At 44.7% G+C, this 22018-nt stretch overlaps 2 protein-coding genes across 3 annotated transcripts; both read right to left on the bottom strand.

Moving 5' to 3' along the window:
• Positions 1-830: 830 nt before the first annotated feature.
• Positions 831-8181, bottom strand: cct4 (chaperonin containing TCP1, subunit 4 (delta)). Its single transcript, XM_069723705.1, has 13 exons — positions 7885-8181; positions 6704-6756; positions 6528-6617; positions 6334-6442; positions 5469-5733; positions 5209-5341; positions 3677-3816; positions 3027-3123; positions 2750-2860; positions 2519-2649; positions 1732-1966; positions 1419-1532; positions 831-991 (listed from the first exon to the last, which is right to left on the bottom strand). The coding sequence occupies exons 1-13, from the start codon at positions 8000-8002 to the stop codon at positions 977-979; spliced, it is 1611 nt and encodes a 536-aa protein (XP_069579806.1). The 5' UTR covers positions 8003-8181; the 3' UTR covers positions 831-976.
• A 648-nt stretch (positions 8182-8829) lies between these two features.
• Positions 8830-18340, bottom strand: pus10 (pseudouridine synthase 10). Of its 2 annotated transcripts, XM_069723708.1 has the most exons (18): positions 18227-18338; positions 16255-16440; positions 15841-16080; positions 15441-15527; positions 14815-14849; positions 14610-14724; positions 14367-14428; positions 13742-13787; positions 13085-13149; positions 12920-13005; positions 12708-12833; positions 11795-11851; positions 11638-11714; positions 11365-11420; positions 11127-11244; positions 9805-9947; positions 9027-9126; positions 8830-8957 (listed from the first exon to the last, which is right to left on the bottom strand). In XM_069723708.1, exons 1-18 carry the CDS (start codon positions 18263-18265, stop codon positions 8907-8909), a joined length of 1689 nt encoding a protein of 562 aa, XP_069579809.1. In that variant the 5' UTR covers positions 18266-18338; the 3' UTR covers positions 8830-8906. The 2 variants fall into 2 exon arrangements, with proteins under 2 accessions (XP_069579809.1, XP_069579810.1); XM_069723709.1 differs by lacking the exons at positions 8830-8957; positions 9027-9126 and adding an exon at positions 9458-9574 and having other exon boundaries at positions 9749-9947; positions 18227-18340.
• Between the last annotated feature and the right edge of the window lie 3678 nt (positions 18341-22018).

Below are 22018 nucleotides of genomic sequence, written 5' to 3'. Positions count from 1 at the left end.
TTCTAAATTAGTGGAACTCCATTTCCTTTCCATCTTTCTAGTCGCTGCCTAGCAGAGCGTAGTTCTGAGTTGTACCATGGAGACAACTTCCTCTGGTTCATGACTCTCTTCTTCAGAGGGGCGACATCATCTAGAGTTGTAGCAGAGATACTGCAGTGTTTTCTACCAGATGATCCACTTGTGTGGGACTAAGATCAACGTAGATGTCTTCCACTGCTTTAACACACGGCATCGAAGAGGATAAACATGTAACTGCTTCCTTAAACTTGGCCACGGCATCATCTGACAGACATCTACTGCAGTGGGATTTATTCCCACATGCTGTGTCGTCCATTAATGTAACTTCAGATGTTAATAAGAAGTGGTCCGACAAAACATTATGATCAGCCGTGTTATTACATGTTGAGTCATATCTTATCCTTTCATGTCTGTCCCCAACTAGACTTTAGATGCTTTTTTGATTGAATGGTACAAAAATGAGTTTCGCTTTAGTTACAATTATTAATTATACTTTTGAATGTTGAAGTTCAGACAAATGGATGTGTAATGCTATAATGATTACTGCCTTGTTTACAAATTCATTGTTCAACAAAGCATAAATAAAAGAACTATAAACTAAGTCAATGGCCTGGAAGCTATGAAAATGTGAGGAATCACTTTTCAATTAAAGGAAAATTTATATAAATTTTTTTTTTATTTAAACAAAAAAATATTAATGTAAAAAAAAAAACTGAAACATGATGAGCCAGACTATTAATCACCTTTTAAAGGGCCACTACGCAGCAGTTTAATTTATTGAAGGGCAATTAAAAAGAAATCACAGGCAACAGTTGGAGTGTCAACAAAAAAAACAAGCCTTCTGCTCTTTTTATTAAATTATGCAATGTAACAACTACAGTGGAAATCTGAACAGACAAAGTCAACAGAGTCCTCCGATGCCTCGAGCCGGCGTTGTGACAGAACTCACTGGACAAACTTATCGCGTGTTCACCTGGAACAAGACAAAACAGTTTTTAGATGGTGCAGTTAGATTTGGCAAAAAACAAAATGTACAACCCCGTTTCCAAAAAAGACACCGGACAAAGGACGGCGTGTAAAATGTAAATTAAAAACAGAATGCAATGAGTTACAAATCCCATAAACTCATTTAATTTCAAACAGACCAAAGACAACATATCAAATGTTGAAATGTATTGTTTTATAAAAAATATATGCTGATTTTGAATTTGAAACAATGACATTTCTCCATTTCAAAGTCTTGTATGTTGTCTTTGGTGTGTTTATATATGATCATTGCATTCCCTTCATATTTACATTTTACACAGCGTCCCAACCTTTCTGGAAACCGGTTCGTACCACAGACTCTCTGCTGTTGAGAATAACTTGTGTTAAAAACGGTTCGGGACGTTGAGTCTCACCACGTCGTCGATCTTCAGGATGCTGCGGACCGTCTCCGTGGCCAGAGTCACGGCGCTGATGGACACCAGCAACGGCTGCACCACCAGCTCCTCCAGGATGTTGGATATTCCTCCCTGACACACACACACACACACACACACACACACACACACACACACACACACACACACACACACACACACACACACACACACACACAGTGTCAACAGCAACAAAATGAGTGTGTAGTAATGATATTTATCGTTGGCTTTATCTTCTTTTCTTTTAAAAAGACTTTTTGTTGTAGTGAGAGGCGTTGAAGAGTGGGCTGACCTTGCGGACGTTAATGCCGGCCATCTTGTCTCCCTGTGCGTGTCTGTTGCGTAGCTCCGTCACCGTGGAGATGGGGTTCAGCCCGGCGTTCTCGGCGAGCGTGGAGGGGATGACCTCCAGGGCGTCGGCGTACGCCCGGACGCAGTAGGCCTCCATGCCGCCGAGGGTGCGCGAGTACTCGGCCAGGCGCACGGCCAGCTCGATTTCTGGAGCGCCGCCGCCGGCTATCAGAGCTCTGAGGGACGGTGGACATTCATATGAAAATCAAGACAAATCAGTCATCAGATACCAAAATGCAGGAATCATAACTCGTTCGTCTGTTCCATCTTCCTTCCTCATCTGGTCGCGTTTCCTTCATTTCTGTTCTTCTATCAGGTAAACGTCGTTATAAACGGATTCTTGTTTTGTCCGTTGTGTGTTTATTGTTGTTGTTTCCTACTTTGTGCTGCAGACACATTAAAAACATGAATCCTGTTTATTGTGGAACTGTTTCACATACTGTGTGTGCAGCAGGAGGAGGAAGTGTTTCTGTGACAAACTGAAAGACGGCGGTGGTCGACGGTGATGTCGTGAAGTGTTTTACGAGGTTACACATGGGTGTTTTATTTTGAAAAGTTTCCCAGAATTGTATTTTGTTTTCTCGACACATCCTGTCCGGCCGATCTGCTCCGTTCAGATCTCCGAAGCATCGACGGAGAGGCAGAAGCGGTGGAAAATTCTCCTGCGTGTCATGACTAGAACGGTCAGAACCAGAGTTCCTTTGTGCCGCGCCGGGCGAGCGACTCACCTCTTCTTCACCAGGCAGCGGATCACACAGAGCGCGTCGTGGATGGAGCGCTCCGCCTCCTCGATCACCAGCTTGTTGGAGCCTCGGACCACGATGCTCACCGTCTTCCCCGGGCTGCTGCAGCCGGTGATCTGCGACCAGCGACAACACAAGTTTACCACAAGCAGGAAGTCGTTTCATCACGTGACCTTCGGGTGCCTCGGCATCGCCTCTAAATGGTCCGGGACGTACCTTGATGAGTCTGCCGGAGCCGTCCAGGCTGACCTCCTCGGCCAGCTCCGCCGAGCCGAGCATTTCTGGGGTGAAGTGGTCGATGTGGGCGATGGGCTTGGTGCCGATGGTCTGGAGGACAGCACAGGATGCATGTTACAGATACACGGCAGATATCTTCAGGTATCACAACGATTCATTCATTGGTTCACTGTTCTGTCCTGATCAGAGGAGCTGGCGTGGTCAGGTGGTGTTTCGTCTACAACACGTTATCTCCGGATGATGTGATGAAGCTCACCTTGCAGATGAACTCGATGTCCTCCCTCTCGATTTCCTTCACCACCATGATCTTCATCTTGTTCAGGAAGTGCAGGGCCAGGTCGCTCAGAGCATCTCTGAGACAAACACACGGTTACCGTTCGTATCACGGAGAAATGTTCTGACTGTGTGCACGCAAACTCACCGAGGGATTCATGACACGTGCACACCGGCTAGTTTAGCAATCATGTTACCATGGCCGCTGTTACCGAGGCCAGTGTTACTGTTACCATGGCCGCTGTTACCGAGGCCAGTGTTACTGTTACCATGGCTGCTGTTACCGAGGCCAGTGTTACTGTTACCGAGGCCAATGTTACTGTTACCATGGCCGCTGTTACCGAGGCCAGTGTTACTGTTACCATGGCCGCTGTTACCGAGGCCAGTGTTACTGTTACCATGGCTGCTGTTACTGTTACCATGGCTGCTGTTACCGAGGCCAGTGTTACTGTTACCATGGCTGCTGTTACCGAGGCCGGTGTTACTGTTACCATGGCTGCTGTTACCGAGGCCGACGTTACCGTTACTGAGACGACGATAAAAATTCAGGAAAGAAACTATGGAGAAATCCCAGATGTGCGTGAGGCCCGTTGGTTCTGTGTTCTCCAGCGCTGCTCAGCTGCGTCTGCCTACCTGAGGATGGACTTCTGGATGAGCAGCACGTTGCAGCCGGCTTTCTTGATCTGCTTCACCAAGTTGAGGATGTAGGCGCGCTCCTCCCGCAGCACGCGGTCCATCTGAGCGTAGTCCGACACCACGATCTGGTTGTCCATCTAACGGCAGAAAACACAGGCAGTCAGGAGAGGCAGGAAAACACCGGAGCTCCACAGATCTTAAAAGAGGCTCTTTAAAAAGAACCTTCGGCATTTCTTACTTGGGGAACTGGAAACATGACAACTTGGGTAAATGACTACTTAAAAGTAAAAAGAAGAAGTCGAAGCCTTTCTGGTGGCACCTATTTTGGTGCAGTAAAGATGATAGATGATAATGTGCTGGTCTTTTCAAAAGTGGACCCTAACTACCATTATTTCATTGTTGGTTGTCGTCTTGTCGTCTAAGGGAATGATTTAAACGGAATTTTGATCATAAATTAAGAAAATAAGAATACATTCAAGTATATTTCTAAGGTTTAGTTTAAAATATTAAATTATTCACATAATGAGTAGAAATAATGCTGTTGAGAAGACATGTAGTCAAGTTAGCAGGCTAACCTGCTAGCCCTGGCCCCTCCTGTACTCAGTACCAGAAGTCACAGCAGAGGACCGCGTGTCCTCAGTCTCACGACAGGACGGAGACGCAGAGCAACTTCTCGGTATGATGAAATTCAAACCAATAGTCAACATCTTTCCAGGAGAGCTCGCAGCGACTTAAAGGATGAAGTTTGAAGCTGAAGTCACGTTTCCACCAGACTGATGAGGTCGCTGCCGTCCCACCAGATATCAGTTTGATGTGATGTTGCATCATAAACTCATATTGAAAAGCACCAAAACATAATAATTATCTTCTGCGTTCCCTCAACAGGTTCAACATACGTGATGGTTGTATGAACGTCAACCTGTACATGTATGTAACGGTACTACTGATGTCAAACAAAACTACCTTTCGAAATTCACTCTGAACTATTTGATTTTTCTTTGAATATCCACATCTGACAGTTCCACCTGAAAGCAGCGTTTCTTCTCCTGATGTTATTGAATGTGGCTGTCAGGCAGCTTTTAGGCACTTTACCGCCACCTTCTGACAGGAGTAACGCATTACAACCAGGCACCAGTAAAAACAGGGGAAACAAAGAAGGAAAGTCGCATGTACTAATCGATTTTGGAGAGTAAAACGAATATTTGAAATTCGTGCCCGATCCTTAAACTAAAACTAAACTCCTGAGCTCTCCTTTCTTTATTCCCTCTTCAGCCAGACAACACGTCAGTAGACTGATCCGAGGTCAGGTTGTTGTCGGGTAGATTAGAGCTTTGGTTCCCTTTAGTTTGTGGTTCTGCTGTTTACCTGAAGTCACTATTTAAATAGACCTTTCAGACAGGCAGTGAATGTGTTTTGGGGAACAGAGAGGAGGATCAATCCGATAATAAGAGCGTGTAGAAAAGCTGCATGAGCTCACTGTTAAAACTCTAAAGCAGGAAAAGATGTTTGTTATTCATCAGGTGACTCACGTCAGTTTTGGGAGGAGACAGGCAGAACTGGATGAGGCCAATTTTGGCCTTCTCCACACGGGTCACACCGGTACTGGCCACCCTCTGGTTCAGCACCAGGCCTTCCACCAGCTCACAGTCATCAATGGTCCCCCTGAACACACACACACACACACACACACACACACACACACACACACACAGACAGACAGACAGACAGACGTGTAACTACGACTGGGAGAAACCCTAAACGACATCACTGAACACGGAGGAAAACTCACCCGTGCTTCTTGATGATCTTGATGTCCTGCAGGTCGACGCTGGTCGCCGTGGCCGGATCGATGACTCTCATGACGGCGTCCACGCTCATGGGCGCCAGCAGGCTGGAGTACTGCGACACCACCTTGGAGCACAGAGACGTGGTGGCGCTGTTGAGCAGCGTCTCGCGGTCGCTCAGCTGCACCGGCCGGCTCATGGCCGTCAGCACCTCCACTCCCTTCTCCACGGCCTTCTGGAAGGACTCGGAGATGGTGGTGGGGTGGATACCTGATACCGGTTACCGGGGGGACGACACGCAAACATTTCACCCAAACAACCCACAACAAACCAGCCATCTGCAGAAAGATACTGAACATGATCTGGAGGAAACCTTTTTCACTTTTCTATCATTTACATTGAAAGTTTCTGTCTGCTGTGGAAAACACCCCCCCCCCCCCTTCTCCCCCTCCCCCTCCTTACTACTACTATTATTATTATTATTATTATTTCGGGTCTCAGGTGGAGGAGAGCTCCCCTGTAACACCAACCACGGCCTGCTGATCATACAAACATATTAAATGGTGCTTTGTGAGATTGCGTCATCTTCAGAGACCCAATGATTGATCAGACTGTTTCTCTGAGTTCATACGTCCACTCCACGACGTGCCGCTCTGACCTGTCAGCACCTCACAGCCAACATTTGCATCTTCTCATTTTCAACACGCCGACCTCCCTCTCCACTTTTCTACTTTTCTAGTGTGCGACTGCACATCACAACCTGCAGCTACTTCTAAACATGGAGGTTCCCACCAATCACCAGAATCCTTATTTCCTTCGACTTGCATCCATTGAATGTGTTTTGGTGTTTGTGTCCCTGCAGCTCGTTACCTTTCTGCAGCAGTTTGGAGCAGGCATCGAGCAGAGCGCCGGCGATCACCACCACGGAGGTGGTCCCGTCCCCGGCCTCGATGTCCTGGGCCTTGGACAGCTCCACCAGCTGAAACACACCAAACCCACCGGATCACTCCACGCTGCGTTTGCAGTAATAAGGCACATCCCGACAGGAGTCGCTAGGGTCGTACCATTTTGGCAGCAGGGTGGAGAACCTGCATCTGCTTCAGGATGGTGGCCCCGTCGTTGGTGATGGTGACGTCGCCTTTCTCATCCTGGATCTGACAACAGAGAGCAGGCGATGCTCGGACGCGCGTTTACAACCGAGCTGCGAGAACGTGGCCCGAAACTAAACCTGTGTACTCACCATCTTGTCCATGCCCTTCGGTCCCAGACTTGTTCTGATGGCATCGGCCACGGCTGTCCAAAAAACAGGGTTTTTAAATAAGGCAAATTATGGGTCAGGTGACAACACTCAACTTCACCAGCATTAAACATTTCTCAGTTTTGGGGTCGAACCTCACAAATATTTAGTCTAGTTTTTCTTTCTCTTGGTATGTACAGCAAATGTTTTACGTCTGTTTCTGTTTAATATGTTTTCTATCTGTTTCTGTTTTATATCTATTTGTCTGTTTTTGCACAGAGAACAAGTTACAACCAGAGTCAAATACAGTGAACAAAGCAAAATTCACAAGCAGGGAAATCTAGTTATTATATATACACATACATATATACATACATATATATGTATATATATATATATAATTATATATATATATAATAATAATATATATAGACATATATATATAATTATATATATATATATAATAATAATAATGTTATTATATGTATAATAATATATATATATAGTGCATCAGTGTGTGGCACCCCTCTGCTATATATATATATAATTATTATATACATATAATAATAATAATATATATTGTTATATATAATTAGATATATATAATAATATATCTATAGTGCATCAGTGTGTGGCACCCCTCTGATATATATATATATAATTATTATACATATAATAATAATATATATATTGTTATATATAATTAGATATATATAATAATATATCTATAGTGCATCAGTGTGTGGCACCCCTCTGCTATTATGTTGAGTCATGAGCATCTTGCCAGCAGAGAACAGTTTTGAGTGTTTTTAATGAATTTAGTTGTTTAATATTAAATTAATATCCATCTCCTGAGAACACCTTGTCCAGATGTGGAGTACCCTCCGGTCGGTCGTGCTCACGGTGCGGGGATGTGTGCCGAATAGACCCGGCCTGGTCCTGAACCGGCCTCACGTGTCGGTTCCGTCCCCCCCGAGGAGAGGATGTTCACCGGACACTTTACCGGAGCAGGGTTCGGACCGGACCGGAGCAGGGTTCGGACCGGACCGGAGCAGGGTTCGGACCGGAGGATGCTGCTACGCGGAAGGCTACAATGACGGAGTCCGGTCCGGCGCGACAACCGACCGCAGACCGGGAGATTTGTGGGTTCGTGTTCCGAACAGCTCGTCCGTATTGGACCGTACCTTTGGCAGCGGAGATGTTGCTGTAGCGGATCTGGGCCGGCTTGTCGCGGTCCACATACGCCCCTCCTTTGTTTTTGCCGCCGCTGAAGGCTCTCGGTGCCGCCATCATTTCGGGCATCGCGACCTAATAATCGGTGGAAAATGTGACGCAGGGTCTTCAGAGCAGGACCGACTCAGTCCTGGAGCCGAAACGCAGCGGTTCGGACCTGGATGGACTCAGATTGAGGTGTCGCCGCAAGCCGTCGATCAGAACCTTCTGGAGCACAGGGTGGAGAAGGGGAGGAAAGACCCGCCCGGCGCTGAGAGATGACGTAGCCAAGACGATCGGAGGGGGCGGTTACGTTTCTCGAAAACCAAAGTTCCCGGATGTACCGCTTTGATCTCTCCAACGGCAGAACGTGAACCTGAATGATCTCCGTTACACTTCCTTCTCTCCTTCTCTCCTTCTCCCCTTCTCTCCTTCTCTCCTTCTCCCGTTCTCCCCTTCTCCCCTTCTCTCCTTCTCCCCTTCTCCCCTTCTCTCCTTCTCCCCTTCTCTCCTTCTCCCCTTCTCCCCTTCTCTCCTTCTCTCCTTCTCTCCTTCTCCCCTTCTTTCCAGCCTCATATTTCTCCTGTAGTGAACGAATCAAAGCTGGTTGAAGGTTTTCTGTAAAACGAAGGCTGACCTGAATGTCTGAAACACTTGAAAGACAAACTTTACACTTGTTTTTATTTTTATTGTGGACAAACACAAACTGGAATATGTGTACAGAACAATAAGAGGGTCGACTTTTATTTTTTATTCCGGCCGGAGATAAAGGTCTAAGAATAGAAAAATGATCTTTCCGTTTTTCACCCATCTGCCCAAAACTAAAAAAGAAAGGTGCTCCTTTCATCGCTAACCTGTCACAACAGAAGGAAGTGTCATGGTAGATATGTAACATCTGGATATGTTTGTCTTCATCAGTCGGGGATCCTTCCAGCAGTTCACCTTCACCTCCTCCACGAGTCTTTCCGTCCGGTCGGGTTGAAGCCGAGGCTCCTCAGGGCGACGGGCCCTCCGGGATGGAGGGAGGCCAGTCCAGCTCCACCGACTGAAACAGAGGCGAGAGTTAAGACCACCCGAGGAGGTGAAGGACCTTCGTTCACCCGTGGTCTCCCACCTCCACGTCCAGCTCCAGGATGTCCGTGTCCGTCTGCAGCAGCTGACACAGGTTCGGTTTCGTGCGGCCAAAGTCTCCGTGTACGAACTCTTTGATGTAACTGTTGGCTCAGCAATAAGGAACTTATTTCATGATCTCTCAGACTTCAACAGCATTTCACTTAAAATGACTTTAACCTGTTTTCACTCCATTTTCAGAGTGTTGTAAAAACATGCAGCAAAACCAGTCTGTTGTCTGATAATCCTGTGTTAACAAGGTGTTTAGGTTAGGTAGGTAGGTTAGGTTAGGTAGGTTAGGTTAGGTAGGTAGGTTAGGTAGGTTAGGTTAGGTAGGTTAGGTTAGGTAGGTAGGTTAGGTAGGTTAGGTAGGTTAGGTAGGTAGGTTAGGTTAGGTAGGTTAGGTTAGGTTAGGTAAGGTAGGTTAGGTTAGGTAGGTAAGGTAGGTTAGGTTAGGTAGGTTAGGTTAGGGTAGGTAGGTTAGGTTAGGTAGGTAGGTTAGGTTAGGTAGGTTAGGTTAGGTAGGTAGGTTAGGTAGGTAGGTTAGGTTAGGTAGGTAGGTTAGGTAAGGTAAGGTAGGTTAGGTTAGGTAGGTAGGTAGGTTAGGTTAGGTTAGGTAGGTAGGTAGGTTAGGTAGGTAGGTTAGGTAGGTAGGTGGTTAGGTAGGTTAGGTTGGGTAGGTAGGAATGTAGGTTAGGTACGTAGGTAGGTAGGTTAGGTAGGTAGGTTAGGTTAGGTAGGTAGGTTAGGTTTCATGGGTTGTAGATCTACAGAGTGGATACGTGCCAGCCTGCGTCTTCAGACTCAGGTAGAAGTGATGTGGGTCCAGGAAGCGGGCGTTCATGCTGTGGATGACTCGCTGTCGCACGGCCAGAGCCCGGCGGTGCAGCACCCTCAGAGGGGTCTTCTGGTCCAGGGTCAGGTCCTGATCAGACAGAGAGGCGTCAGACAGACAGGCGTCAGACAGACAGACGGGTCAGACAGACAGGCGTCAGACAGACAGACGGGTCAGACAGACAGACGGGTCAGACAGACGGGTCAGACAGACAGGCGTCAGACAGACAGACGTCAGACAGACAGACGGGTCAGACAGACGGGTCAGACAGACAGGCGTCAGACAGACAGACGGGTCAGACAGACAGGGGTCAGACAGACGGGTCAGACAGACAGGCGTCAGACCGCCACTCTCTAAACTCAATCACCGTTCACAGGATTGTTTTCAGAGGAAAAAATCAGTTAAACACGTAACGAAGATTTTACATTCAGAAAGCAAACACATTAGAAAACGAGCTGCCTTTCTTTCTGCCCGTTTAAAAGTCACTATTACTAATAATCATGTAGTGAAAATGTTTGATTGGTGAATGTCTACTTCATTAGTCTGTGCGTATAAAATTTATTGCCATTTAATTCTAATTTTAGGTCTCCTTTTTGACAAATGTCCAAATAGAAGAGATGAAAATGAACATTCCTCTGTTGATTAAATGAATTATGAAAATTAAAATAAAATTCAGTGTGCAAATTGGAGGCACAAAAAAATCTTGGTGTTGGTGCTGGTGTTGGTGATGGTGCTGGTGAGGGTGTTGATGATGGTGATGGTGCTGGTGATGGCGATGGTGCTGGTGCTGGTGTTGGTGATGGTAGTAGTGTTGGTGCTGGTGTTGTGTTGTGATGGTGTTGGTGATGGTGTTGGTAGTGGTGTTGGTGCTGGTGTTGGTGATGGTGATGGTGCTGGTGTTGGTGCTGGTGAGGGTGTTGATGATGGTGATGGTGAGGGTGTTGATGATGGTGATGGTGATGGTGTTGGTGCTGGTGTTGGTGATGGTGCTGGTGATGGTGCTGGTGCTGGTGTTGGTGATGGTGCTGGTGTTGGTGCTGGTGATGGTGCTGGTGAGGGTGTTGATGATGGTGATGGTGAGGGTGTTGATGATGGTGATGGTGATGGTGTTGGTGCTGGTGTTGGTGATGGTGCTGGTGCTGGTGTTGGTGCTGGTGCTGGTGATGGTGTTGGTGTTGGTGCTGGTGCTGGTGTTGGTACTGGTGCTGGTGCTGGTGTTGGTGCTGGTGCTGGTGCCGGTGTTGGTGCTGGTGCTGGTGTTGCAGCGACCTTGACGTCATCAATGAAAGCGATGTCTTCTCTCTGGATAGATTTGTGGGTCCAGACGAGCGCCGTGTACGACTTGGTCTTGTCCTCTTCGCCCTCCTTCATCCGACTCATTGCTTCTCTGCAGTTCAGAACCGACCAACAGAAGACGTTCACCGCTTCATCAGCTTCGATATTAATTCGCTGCTGAAGATTGAATTGTGAAGGTGCAGTTTTGGTTTCGTGTAATTTCTGGTCTGACCTGGTGACAATCTGCAGGTCTCGCACTCTGATTTTGTCCGAAGACGTGTTGATGGTCTACGAACAAAACCAAAGCACGGTGAGTAGCTGGAGAACACGAGAACACACTTAATGAGGAAATAAAGACTGAAGCACAAACATACTGAAATGAAAAGCACCACAAATAAATGGGAAAAGCTTTTCTTCATCTGCAGATGAGCTGCAGCTCTAATAACTACGATAATGTCACCGTCCTAAAGAACATGTGAATGACGTGTCCCGGAGGACCAGACACCTCTTGGAGCTGCTTCATCTCCTCTTTGCTGAATCTGGATCTGTGAGGATTCAGCAGCTCCATCGCGAACGGACGTCCTGCCGGATGAAACCAAAAGCACGAGTCAAGACTTCGCTTTCACACCCGAGGGGACAACATCAGCTTTAAAAACTCTCACCGGTCCCGAGAGTTCGGACGTCGACGTCCTCTCTGCCGGACGAGGAGAAATTAAATCCTGCAACGCCAAACAAAGCGATTATCATTTGACTGTTGTGTTTTTCATGTCACAGTTTTTCAGCTCAAAAACTAAACTACTCACGTCGTCATTTCAAAACCTAAAAATAACTGGAGCGACAGCAAAGGTGCTCATTTAAATCTGAAATTACAATCACAGCCTCGCGGTTTCTATCGATCTGTCCAAACCCATATAGATATTGGGGTAACAGTGACGTTGACCTATGACCTTTGCCCCCTAAAATCAAATTAGTTCATCCTTGGTATAAAGTGAATGTTTTGGCAAAGTTTGACCAAATTCACTTCAGGCGTTCTTCAGATATCGTGTTCATGAGAACGGGACGGACGGACGGACAACCCGATTCGGAGCAGGAAGTGACCATATTTGGATGAGCTGGGGGAGGAGCCAGCGGTGGATCTGACCGATCTGATCGGAAACCTGACGATACTACGTCCCGCCCACCGATAGCTGTAACCTGACTGCACCACAGGCCTGTCAATCAAACAGACACGCCCCCAAAAACAGGTCTTCTTGAATCTTCTTTTCTAATGAATGAGGGATTATTTTCAGATGGACCTCCAGAAAACTAAGAAGAAGGAGTGACTTTAGCTAACAACACCGAGATAACTGATGGACACATTTTATTCACTTTGGATTTGATGAGAGAAGTTGAATGGGAGTCTATGGAGCCGGAGGCTTTTTGGAGCCGACCTCTAGTGGCACTCGCTGGTATTGCAGCTGAAGACACTTCTGGATCAGAACCATTTTACAGACCTGAAGCTACGAACACTTTTAGAAACAGTCTGTGGTTCTGACATTACACCTGCTGAGGACGTGACTTCAGCTGTGGACTCACCGTCGGCTCTGAAGGTCGTCAGGATGGGAGCTGCGATCAACTCCTCCACCGAGGACTCCATCCGTCTCTCCCCATCGATGACCCAGGGCGTCTGCGGCAGGCTGCGGCAGAACTTGTTGTATCTCCCTAAACACCAGGAAGGAAAATGTTGTCGGCTCGTTTTGTTTTTAGACAACAAAGTGTTGAACGACGTTCTCCGTGTCCCACATCACCTGCTACGAAGACGGACACGTGGAGACACTGGACGTCCTGACGGCTGCAGCCGCTGGTCGTCTGCGCTGGAGGACACGCGTAGTGTCTTAGAGAAGAAAAATATATATAAATATATAATTTCAGAAAGCAGAAAATATCAAGAAGTTCCATTTAAAGTTGCTCACTTCAAAAACGTAGCATCAGAGATCTTCTCCAGAGCTTTGACGACGGCCATGCGGGTGAAGACGGACTGCAGGGAGGAGACAGGTTCAGTACGCCATGACCTCACCTCCATCCCTCAGGCCCCCCCCCCAAAAAAAAAATCTTTGGAAAACCTACATTGTGTCTTTTATTCACTAATAAATTGTGAGTGAATTTAAATATCAGTATTAAAGCCAATAAGGACAATTCCAAATCAATTTAAACTTTTCATTTAATCAGACTGTTTTCTGTAACTCAACATGATTTTATGACACACATCCCACTGATTATGACAGCAGCCCTCAAATCAATATACAAGATAAAAACAAACACATCACTTTATTTATATTTATTTGTTTCAGGCTGAAAAACAAGAAGCTGTTTATATTTTCTGTTGCATAGATTTTCTTTGTAGAACAATGTTTACCTGTTAAATTAACATGATCACATAAAATGTTGTTTTTAATGTGAGATTTTTAACGGATGAATCACCAACGTCTCTGAGTCGACTGACGACTTTAACACAAACCGGTTCAGACACTTTTCTTTAGAACAAATGCCACAAAACATAAATTTCTCTGCGGTGAACTCATCCTGATCCTTGTGTTTACTTTGAAAAGTAAAAGTCTGAACGTCCTCACCTGTTTGTTCTTGGTGGGTTTGAAGCAGTCGGGACATGTGGCTGCTCTGGAGGACGGACAGGAAACAGGAAGCAGAGCAGCATTTAAACAGCAGGGACTTTGATTAAGTCATTCGGTACATAATATGTAGTTTCTACGTGTTATAGATCTATTAAATGACCCATTTGATGAAGTCGGGTCTCTTTTGGTCCTTTTTGGTCGCTCTGAGCACCCGTACCATAAACAGTAAAGTATAGTAAACATTACATACGTTACATAAGAGTCTACTGACGCGGCTGATTGTTTTCCAGTTCTTAGTCGTAACCCATGTGTTGCCATGGAAACGGCGATTGCACTAACAAAACGTTTTATATTTTGAGTGAGTTGCTCCACAACATGAACACATTTAGATTACATGTTTTATTTAGTTGTAACTTGTTGTATGATGTTGTATAATTTTACACTGGAGGATGTTCAGTGCCAATAATGATGTTAAAACATCCTCGGCTGTAATATTAATATTAATTTATATAATTAAAGGCCTCTGAAGCAGAGTCGTGACTTTGGCTCATTTAAATTGAAGTGACTTGATGTTCTTCTTTAGTGTGAAATGTGTGTGATTTTTCCGGCCTTGAACAGGACTCACAGGAAGTGGCAGTCGGTGTCCGTCTCTGAGTGGGTGAACTCCACGCCGACCTCGAACACACTCTGAAAAAAATTAATAAAAACGCCACAAAGTCGATGTAATCTTACTTGTTTTAATTGTCTCAAAAAGAAATAAATGGGCTCTTCATCAATTTTCCATCTATTAACAAAAAGTTTCAATAAAATAGTAAATTCTTCTCTAAATGAACTGGATTTGTCAGATTTCCGGTTGGATGCTTCCTACCTTGGTTACCACGGCAACGCCCCCCAGCTCCTTGGCCAGCAGGCCCTGCATGACCCACTTAAAGGCCTCCTTCACCTGGACGACGTCGTCCTTATCCAGCACCAAGCCCTTCTCTCTGAGACAGGAAAATAAAACCAGAGACATAAAAACGAGGCGTTGCGTCTGCAGCGGCGTTCAACAGGAAGGACGAAGACGATTCTTGTACCTCACTTCCTTCTTCACGTGGAGCCAACAGGAGTGCTGCAGGACGTCAACAACAAGTATTCACAAACAGTCGGGAGGAAGGAAAGAGGAAAAAATACGAACAACACTTTGATACAAAACTGCAACGAAAAGGTTTGTCAGGTAAATTTGTCTTTAAAATGGACGTAAGTATCGACAGTAAAATAAATTAATGCAAAAAGCACAAATATTATTCTATGATTATTACTCGTATAAAAGTTTAAGCTACATTTTAGTAACATAGTTCAGAGACGGAGATAGTTATTTATATAAAACTTGAACGAATGATTATTGTCATTATGGAGTCATCTGCGGATTAATTTCCTCAATCAGGTGATCAGTTGAATGTAAAAAATGAGAAATCCGTCACAATTAACCAGAACCAGAACCAGAACCAGAACCAGAACCAATCAACAGCCCACACCTCAAAAATATCCACAACAGGTTAAAAGTTAAACAGATTTTCATCATGAAAACCATAAAATGATTTTTATAGTGTTCATAGTGATGATATAATCAGCTGTTCAGGTAAATCTTCTAAAATGTGAAGACTGCTGCTTTTCTGTTTATTCTGATGAATATTTAAATCAGAGTTGATGACAGACGAACCTCCCGGACGCACAGCTGAGCAGGAAGAGACACGGACAGAACCAGCGAGTCAAACTCAAACATTTCTGCTTTCACATCCTCGGAGATCTGAGAACACACAAACAACACATCTCAACATCGAGCTGACACACACACACACACACACACACACACACACACACACACACACACACACACACACACACACACACACACACACAAGAGACACAAACACACACACACACACACACACACACACACACACACACACACACACACACACACACACACACACACACACACACACACACACACACACACACACACACACACACACACACACACACACACACACACACACACACACACACACACACACACACACAGACACACACACAGACACACAAAGACACACACACACCTTCACGGCCTGGACCGGGCCACACAGTTCCTCCAGGACTCCCAAACACACCACGCACACCGGCTGGTCCTCGTCCTCCGGCTCCAGTTTGACTCTTTTGCTGGGTGGCTCTTCAGATGCTTCTGATACTGATGCATCATGGGACTTGTTGTTTTCGTCTTTGGGGTCTCCAGCTGCTGAGTCTGGACATTTGTTGTCTTCTGTGTCCACAATGAAAGCCTGAAGTTCCTTCAGTGTTTTCTGTGTAAGAAGTAAGATGATGAATCAAACATGAATTCTCCTTCTATTTATTATGAACTATTTATTTGTATGTTTTCCAGAGAAGCTCACAAAAAAAACCAATAAACAAAAATAAAAGAAACAGAAAGATAAGCATTCGTCATGCCAGAGGTTGTGAGTGTCTGTGAATCCTACCTGTTGTGGTTGTCGGTAAGCAGCTTGAACGCTGACGCAGCAGAATCGGAGCACACAGCGGGCGCAGCAGCCGGCCGACAGCAGCTTCCTGATGATGGGTTTATCTTTGTCCTTCAGCAGCAGCATGACGGCAGCTGCAGCAGGACACACCGGGACACCGGGACACACCACCTCAGCTTCTAGCTTCTCGTATACGAGCATTGAAAACAGTTTGTCTCCTTTAAATTGTTTATTAGTCAACAATGCTGTAAATACGCTTTTTTACTAAATTGTAAAATGTGTCTGCTTCAACTCCATATGAAATGTACATAAAAACAGAAGGCAATGATTTGCAAATCACATAAACCCATATTTAATTTCAAATAAACCAAAGACAACGTATTCATGTTGAAACTGAGACATTTGATTGTTTTATTAAAAATATCTTCTCATTTTGAATCTGATGCAGCAGCACGTCTCTATAAGTTGTTCCAGGATCATGTTCACCACTGAGCTGCATCAACTCTTCTTTTAACAACACTCTGGAAACGTTGGGGAACTGAGGAGACCAGTTTCTGGAGTTTTGAAAGTGAATTTTGTGGTCCCATGAGTCTCTCAGCAGTGAAGATGGGGAGAGGTTCACCACTCTGAAAGACTGTGTTGGAAAATAGTTCAACAATCTAAGAATAATGTTCCTCAACGTAAAACTACAAAGAATTAGTGGATTTCATCGTCTACGGTTCATAATATCATTAAAAGATTCAGAGAATCTGGAGAAATCTCTGAACACAAGGGACAAGGCTGGAAACCAATATTGGATGGTGGTGATCTTCGGGCCCTCAGGCAGCACTGCATTAAAAACACACTGTTCTGGAGTGGAAATCACTGCATGGGCTCAGGAACACTTGTGAAAACCAGTATTGGATGGGGGTGATCTTTAAAGAGGTTAGGGAGAGGGACCATCCAGCTCAGTTCTAAAGCCAGCATCTGTGATGGTACAGGGATGCATTAGTGCACACGGCATGGGTAGCTTGAACATCTGGAAGGAAGCATTAATGCTGAATGATATATTCAGGTTTTGGAGCAACATATGCTGCCATCCAGACAACGTCTCTTTCAGGGAAGGTCTTGTTTATTTCAGCAGAACAACGTCCAACCACATTCTGCACGTATTCCAACAGCATGGTTCTCTAGTAGAAGAGTCCGCTGATAAACTGGCCTCCTGCAGTCCAGACCTGTCAATCATTGGAAACATCTGGAGCATCAGGACATGAACAATACAACAAAGGAGACCCTGAACTGTTGAGCAGCTGAAATCCTCTATCAGGCAAGAATGGGACCACATTTCACTTTCTAAACTCCAGAAACTGGTCTCCTCAGTTCCCCAACGTTTCCAGAGTGTTGTTAAAAGAAGAGTTGATGCAGCTCAGTGGTGAACATGATCCTGGAACAACTTATAGAGACGTGTTGCTGCATCAGATTCACAATGAGAAGATAATTAAATAAAAGAAGAGTTTCAACATTTGATATTTTGTCTTCGGTCAATCTGCAATAAAACACGAGTTCATGTGATGTTCAAATCATTGCATCCAGCTTGTATTTCCATTGGACAGTTTTGTAGAAGTGGGTGGTATTATGGAGCATCTGGGTTTATGATCCCTCATTAATGTGATAAGTAGTGTAAATAACAGCTGATCTGCTCCACGGAGACAACATGATGTTTGTTTGTTGTGATGTTCAGATGTCAGTCACAGACATCACGTGTCTTTCACCAGTCTGTGCTATTCTTAAAAACACAAAGAAACTCTTTAAACCGGTGGAAGGACCGTGTTTGCGCTTCTTTTACTTCCGGACATATTTCCTGTTGATTCCCGGTTTGTTGATGTTTGTCGCACCGACCGCTGCACGCTAACGCACGAGACTATGAGCGAGCTTAGCTTCACACGTCTTAAAGCCGCGCAGTGAACACGAGGACACTCGGACACGCAGCTACCTGATCCACAGCAGGCTCCCTCGGGAAGTACGTGAACATAAAGCAGACCGTGTTCAGCTTTCAGGTGGCGCTTTCATCCATGCAGGCTGTTGGTTCTTCTTCTGGTTTAAAGGGGGATCGGAACCAGCTGTGCGGTGCGCAGCGCCCCCTGCTGGGGCGGAGGGGGATCCAGCACGCTCATCTGAATCACGACACGACCTTCAAAATTGAAGAAAGCACATTGATAATATTTGCTCTCTGTGGACTTCATATTGAAACTACCACACATTTGTTCTGGAACTGCCCCTATACTGTCATATTTTGGAAATACTGAACCCATTATTATTTATTGTAACAGGTTTTTTTTTTTTTTTTTTTACTGTACAAGCATGTAACTACTTTTTTTTAATGATGTCAGCGAGCCAGAGCAGAAGCAGTACAACATCATAAATCTTTTGATAATATTGACCAAATTCCATATTCACGAAAGTAAATTTATCCAGCAGAAAACCACATTTAAAATATTATATATGAAATGTCAGAATTTATACAAACCATCCAACACTCGACCCAAAAGCCCTAAATACTCGTAATATACGTGAACTTTTGTCTGAACTGCTGAACTTGTTTATCACTTATTTTTTGTGTTTAAAAACAAAAAGTCACTGTTATTTTTTGTCATTTCTTCATTGTATTTACCCCGAGCAGATATTACCGTTAATACATTTATACTCTGTATGTATATTTCCACATGTATTGTTATATTTGCACCGAGACATGCAATAACGTTTTTTTTTAAAGTAAAATAGAAGAAGGTCTGAATCAGTGTGAATACGTCGTATTCATGGGGATTCAAGTTTTCCGTAGAGAAACCCGAGCAGTGATGTTTAGGAGAAAGAGGAGCTGGGGCTCAGACGAAGACGTTTTCAGGGAAAAGGATGGAACAAGTGAAAGTGTTTCGATTCTTAGGTGAGACGAGTTGTGATAAATTAACAGTGAGCGGCCAACAGATCTGTTATTAAAACCATATGTATATATCTTTGGATTATGGTTGTTCTGTAAACGGATCAGCAGCAAGAAGCCTGAGGAGGTGCAACCTCGAGATCTGACATTTTTAAAACAACTCTCCAGGTGGAGGTGAATGAAGTGATGCAAAGACCTCCTGGAGAGAAACGCCACGCTGGTAGTTTCTCTCACCGTCAGCTGATTAATGCATGGTGGAAAAAAACTCAAGTCGTATATTCTTATTCTTCACTCAAACATTTCATTACTAAACTTTAGATTACGCTCATGAATTTCCACATTTTTATCTGGGAACAGAGAAGGCCGATGAGACGGATTAAACTTCAGTGTCTTCTGTTCAATTAAAATAATGGTTTTGTCCATAAATATCAATAAAGTGTGTTTCAGGTGTCAAATCTCAGGTGTCACGCTGACGCTTCGGAAAATGTTCCACTCTCATGTGAAGCACATATCAGTTGTTATATTGGTAAAAAGATGAAATGTACATCAGTAATAACTAATAAAACATGTTTTTGTTTGTCCGCGAGATCTCATAAATGTCTTGAGGGAATTTCTTCAAACTCGTGAGTTAAATTCAGTGAACTGATTAAATTCAGTGAACTGATTAAATTCAGGGGAACGCCTGCAGAGGTTTTTTTTTAATTTTTTATTAATTTGTCATATTCATCAGTCACGTCACAATATTTCCCATCATTATCTAACAGGATCAAATTCGATGAGACAACATACCTGAGGAACTGAAGGGGGAGCGAGACCACATCTCACATTCAGGACAGATACTGAAGAATCCTCTCAGAGCTACTAACTAAAATAAAGAAATAAAACCTCTCAGGAAACTTCTCTGATCAGCTGTGATGGAGGAAAGGACAGAAACCTGATCTCAGGGAGGGGGTGTGGTCCACCCCGTTGCTAGGTGACACGTCCTTTTAAGAGATGTGATTGGTTGATCCAAAATATTCCCTCTTGGTGATAAAGGGACAGAACGGACAGCGACCTCCGGTGGAGATCAAGTGAACTGCGTGTTAAAGCGTGTGTGTGATGAGTGCTGATGAAGGTTGACCAGACTCCAGTCATTTCTACACTCCAACATCTTCATCACTTTCATGTGTTGTTGTGTTGGTGGGAGAAGAGACGTCTCTGATGAGACCACAAACATCCTGCAGACCATCTGGACACTTTCATCAAGTCATTCAGAGTTTGAACAACATTTCTCTGACTTCGTATCATTTTCTCTCTAAGAAACTCTTCATCCTCTTGAAGTCTTCCTCTCTGATCCGGACAGTTCACCTCCTGCAGCTCTCTGAAGGCTGGAGATGTTTTTATCTTTACGAGGATCTACTTTTAACTTTGAGGGGAAATTCTTAGAAAACATCACACATTTCACGAGTAGGAGGAACTTTTAGTCCGAGGACCGTTTGTGAAAGCCGGTTTCACTGCGTGACCATGTTGGTCTGGTCGCCCTCCGTAGAGAACCGCGCAGTCGTTCCCGACTGGGCGTCGACCTCCGGTTCATTTGAACCAATCAGCATGAGCAGAACCTGCGACTCTCTTTCACCGCTGCATACCGACCGGGTCCAAACAGGTGTTTATTCCTGAGAACAGAATATTTTGATAATTGTTTGTGTTGAACACCAGCAGCTTGACGAGCGTTTATTCTGCGCCGAACGCTTAACATTTTTTTTCCCAGTCAATGACAGTTGGAAAAATATGTTAACGCTGCGATCGTCACCTTCACCAGCCGTCCAATCACAGAGAAGCAGGGGCGGGACCAACGCGGTTAACTCCCGACGCTGGTCTCTGATTGGTCGGCCGTGTTACCGGATACAGTCGGAGCAGACGGGCGTCGTGACAACCAGCCGGTGATTTCACTTTTTGTTCTTAAATCTGCCTTCAAAAGACAAAACAGCAGCAACTTCACTGGAGATCATCACGAGGTCGTTTTCTGAAATAAAGAGTCAAAACAGCGGAAACCCTGAAATGTATTTCTTTTAATTTAATTCAAAATAAATACTACCACGGCAATGCAAGTCCACTATTGGGTTCTTGCCCTAACGTTTTGGTAAGAAAACAAACAAGCAAATGATCCCAAAAAAACAAAAGAAAAAAACAAAATAAACTTCAGTTAATGCATCCATCATCATCATCATCATCATCATCATCATGCTTCAGCGACTTTCAAGAGGTGCCTTTTTTTAACGACATAGAAGGTAGAACTGCCTCGAATGAGAAACATAAATAAAACACAAAGGTAGAAAAAGAGGAGGAGCGGCTGATGAGGGGGAACAACCTGATGGAACCGGGAGGAACGAGTGGAACAGCAGCCATGGTCCCACGTCTAGAGCTCCTCTCAGAGGGGGGGACGGAAACTACAGTTACACTCATGTCCTCAGAGACGGCAGGAGGTGACCGTTTTCAGGGACCACGGTGATGTAAGGGGAGCGGGGGTGGGGGGCTCATGGGAACAGCCAGGAAAAGAAAAGGAAGTTGGTGGAGGGGTCCAGTCTCTGACGAAGGGTTATCGTTTCGCTTTCTCATTTTAATGTCGTTCTTAAACGCAGTTGTTGAGTTTGTGTTTATGTAGATGTTCGGTCTCTATTCTCAACGAGCTTTAAGGTTCAGTTACTCAGAACAAAAACAACAAAAACTCATCTTTACATTTTTTTGTCTGTAAAGACCAAAAAAGAAAGAAAGAAAAAGGCATTGCATATCTACATGAAGAAGTTTTGGGGTTTCTGGCAGTCCTCCGTCTTCATACATGAGTGTCTCACGGCTCAGATTTTTATTGTGATC

The sequence above is a fragment of the Brachyistius frenatus genome, unplaced genomic scaffold (genome assembly GCF_029030835.1).
Source record: "Brachyistius frenatus isolate BFR_SWC_R1_liver_20210118 unplaced genomic scaffold, ASM2903083v1 Contig_342, whole genome shotgun sequence".
Classification (NCBI taxonomy): domain Eukaryota; kingdom Metazoa; phylum Chordata; class Actinopteri; family Embiotocidae; genus Brachyistius; species Brachyistius frenatus.
Note: the sequence above shows the minus strand (reverse complement) of the source record. Positions and strands in the feature narration are given on the sequence as shown.

Excerpts from the sequence above, each read along its gene's own strand:
- cct4 (XM_069723705.1), bottom strand. The coding sequence starts at position 8,002 with ATGCCCGAAATGATGGCGGCACCGAGAGCCTTCAGCGGCGGCAAAAAC. Across the intron at positions 6,757-7,884 it reads CAACATCTCCGCTGCCAAAG|CCGTGGCCGATGCCATCAGA; the intron begins GTACGGTCCAAT and ends TTTTTTGGACAG. Across the intron at positions 1,967-2,518 it reads CGCTGCCTGGTGAAGAAGAG|AGCTCTGATAGCCGGCGGCG; the intron begins GTGAGTCGCTCG and ends ACCGTCCCTCAG.
- pus10 (XM_069723708.1), bottom strand. The coding sequence starts at position 18,265 with ATGTTCACGTACTTCCCGAGGGAGCCTGCTGTGGATCAG. Across the intron at positions 16,441-18,226 it reads GGGAGCCTGCTGTGGATCAG|AAGCTAGAAGCTGAGGTGGT; the intron begins GTAGCTGCGTGT and ends CTCGTATACGAG. Across the intron at positions 9,948-11,126 it reads CTTTCATTGATGACGTCAAG|GACCTGACCCTGGACCAGAA; the intron begins GTCGCTGCAACA and ends CTGTCTGATCAG.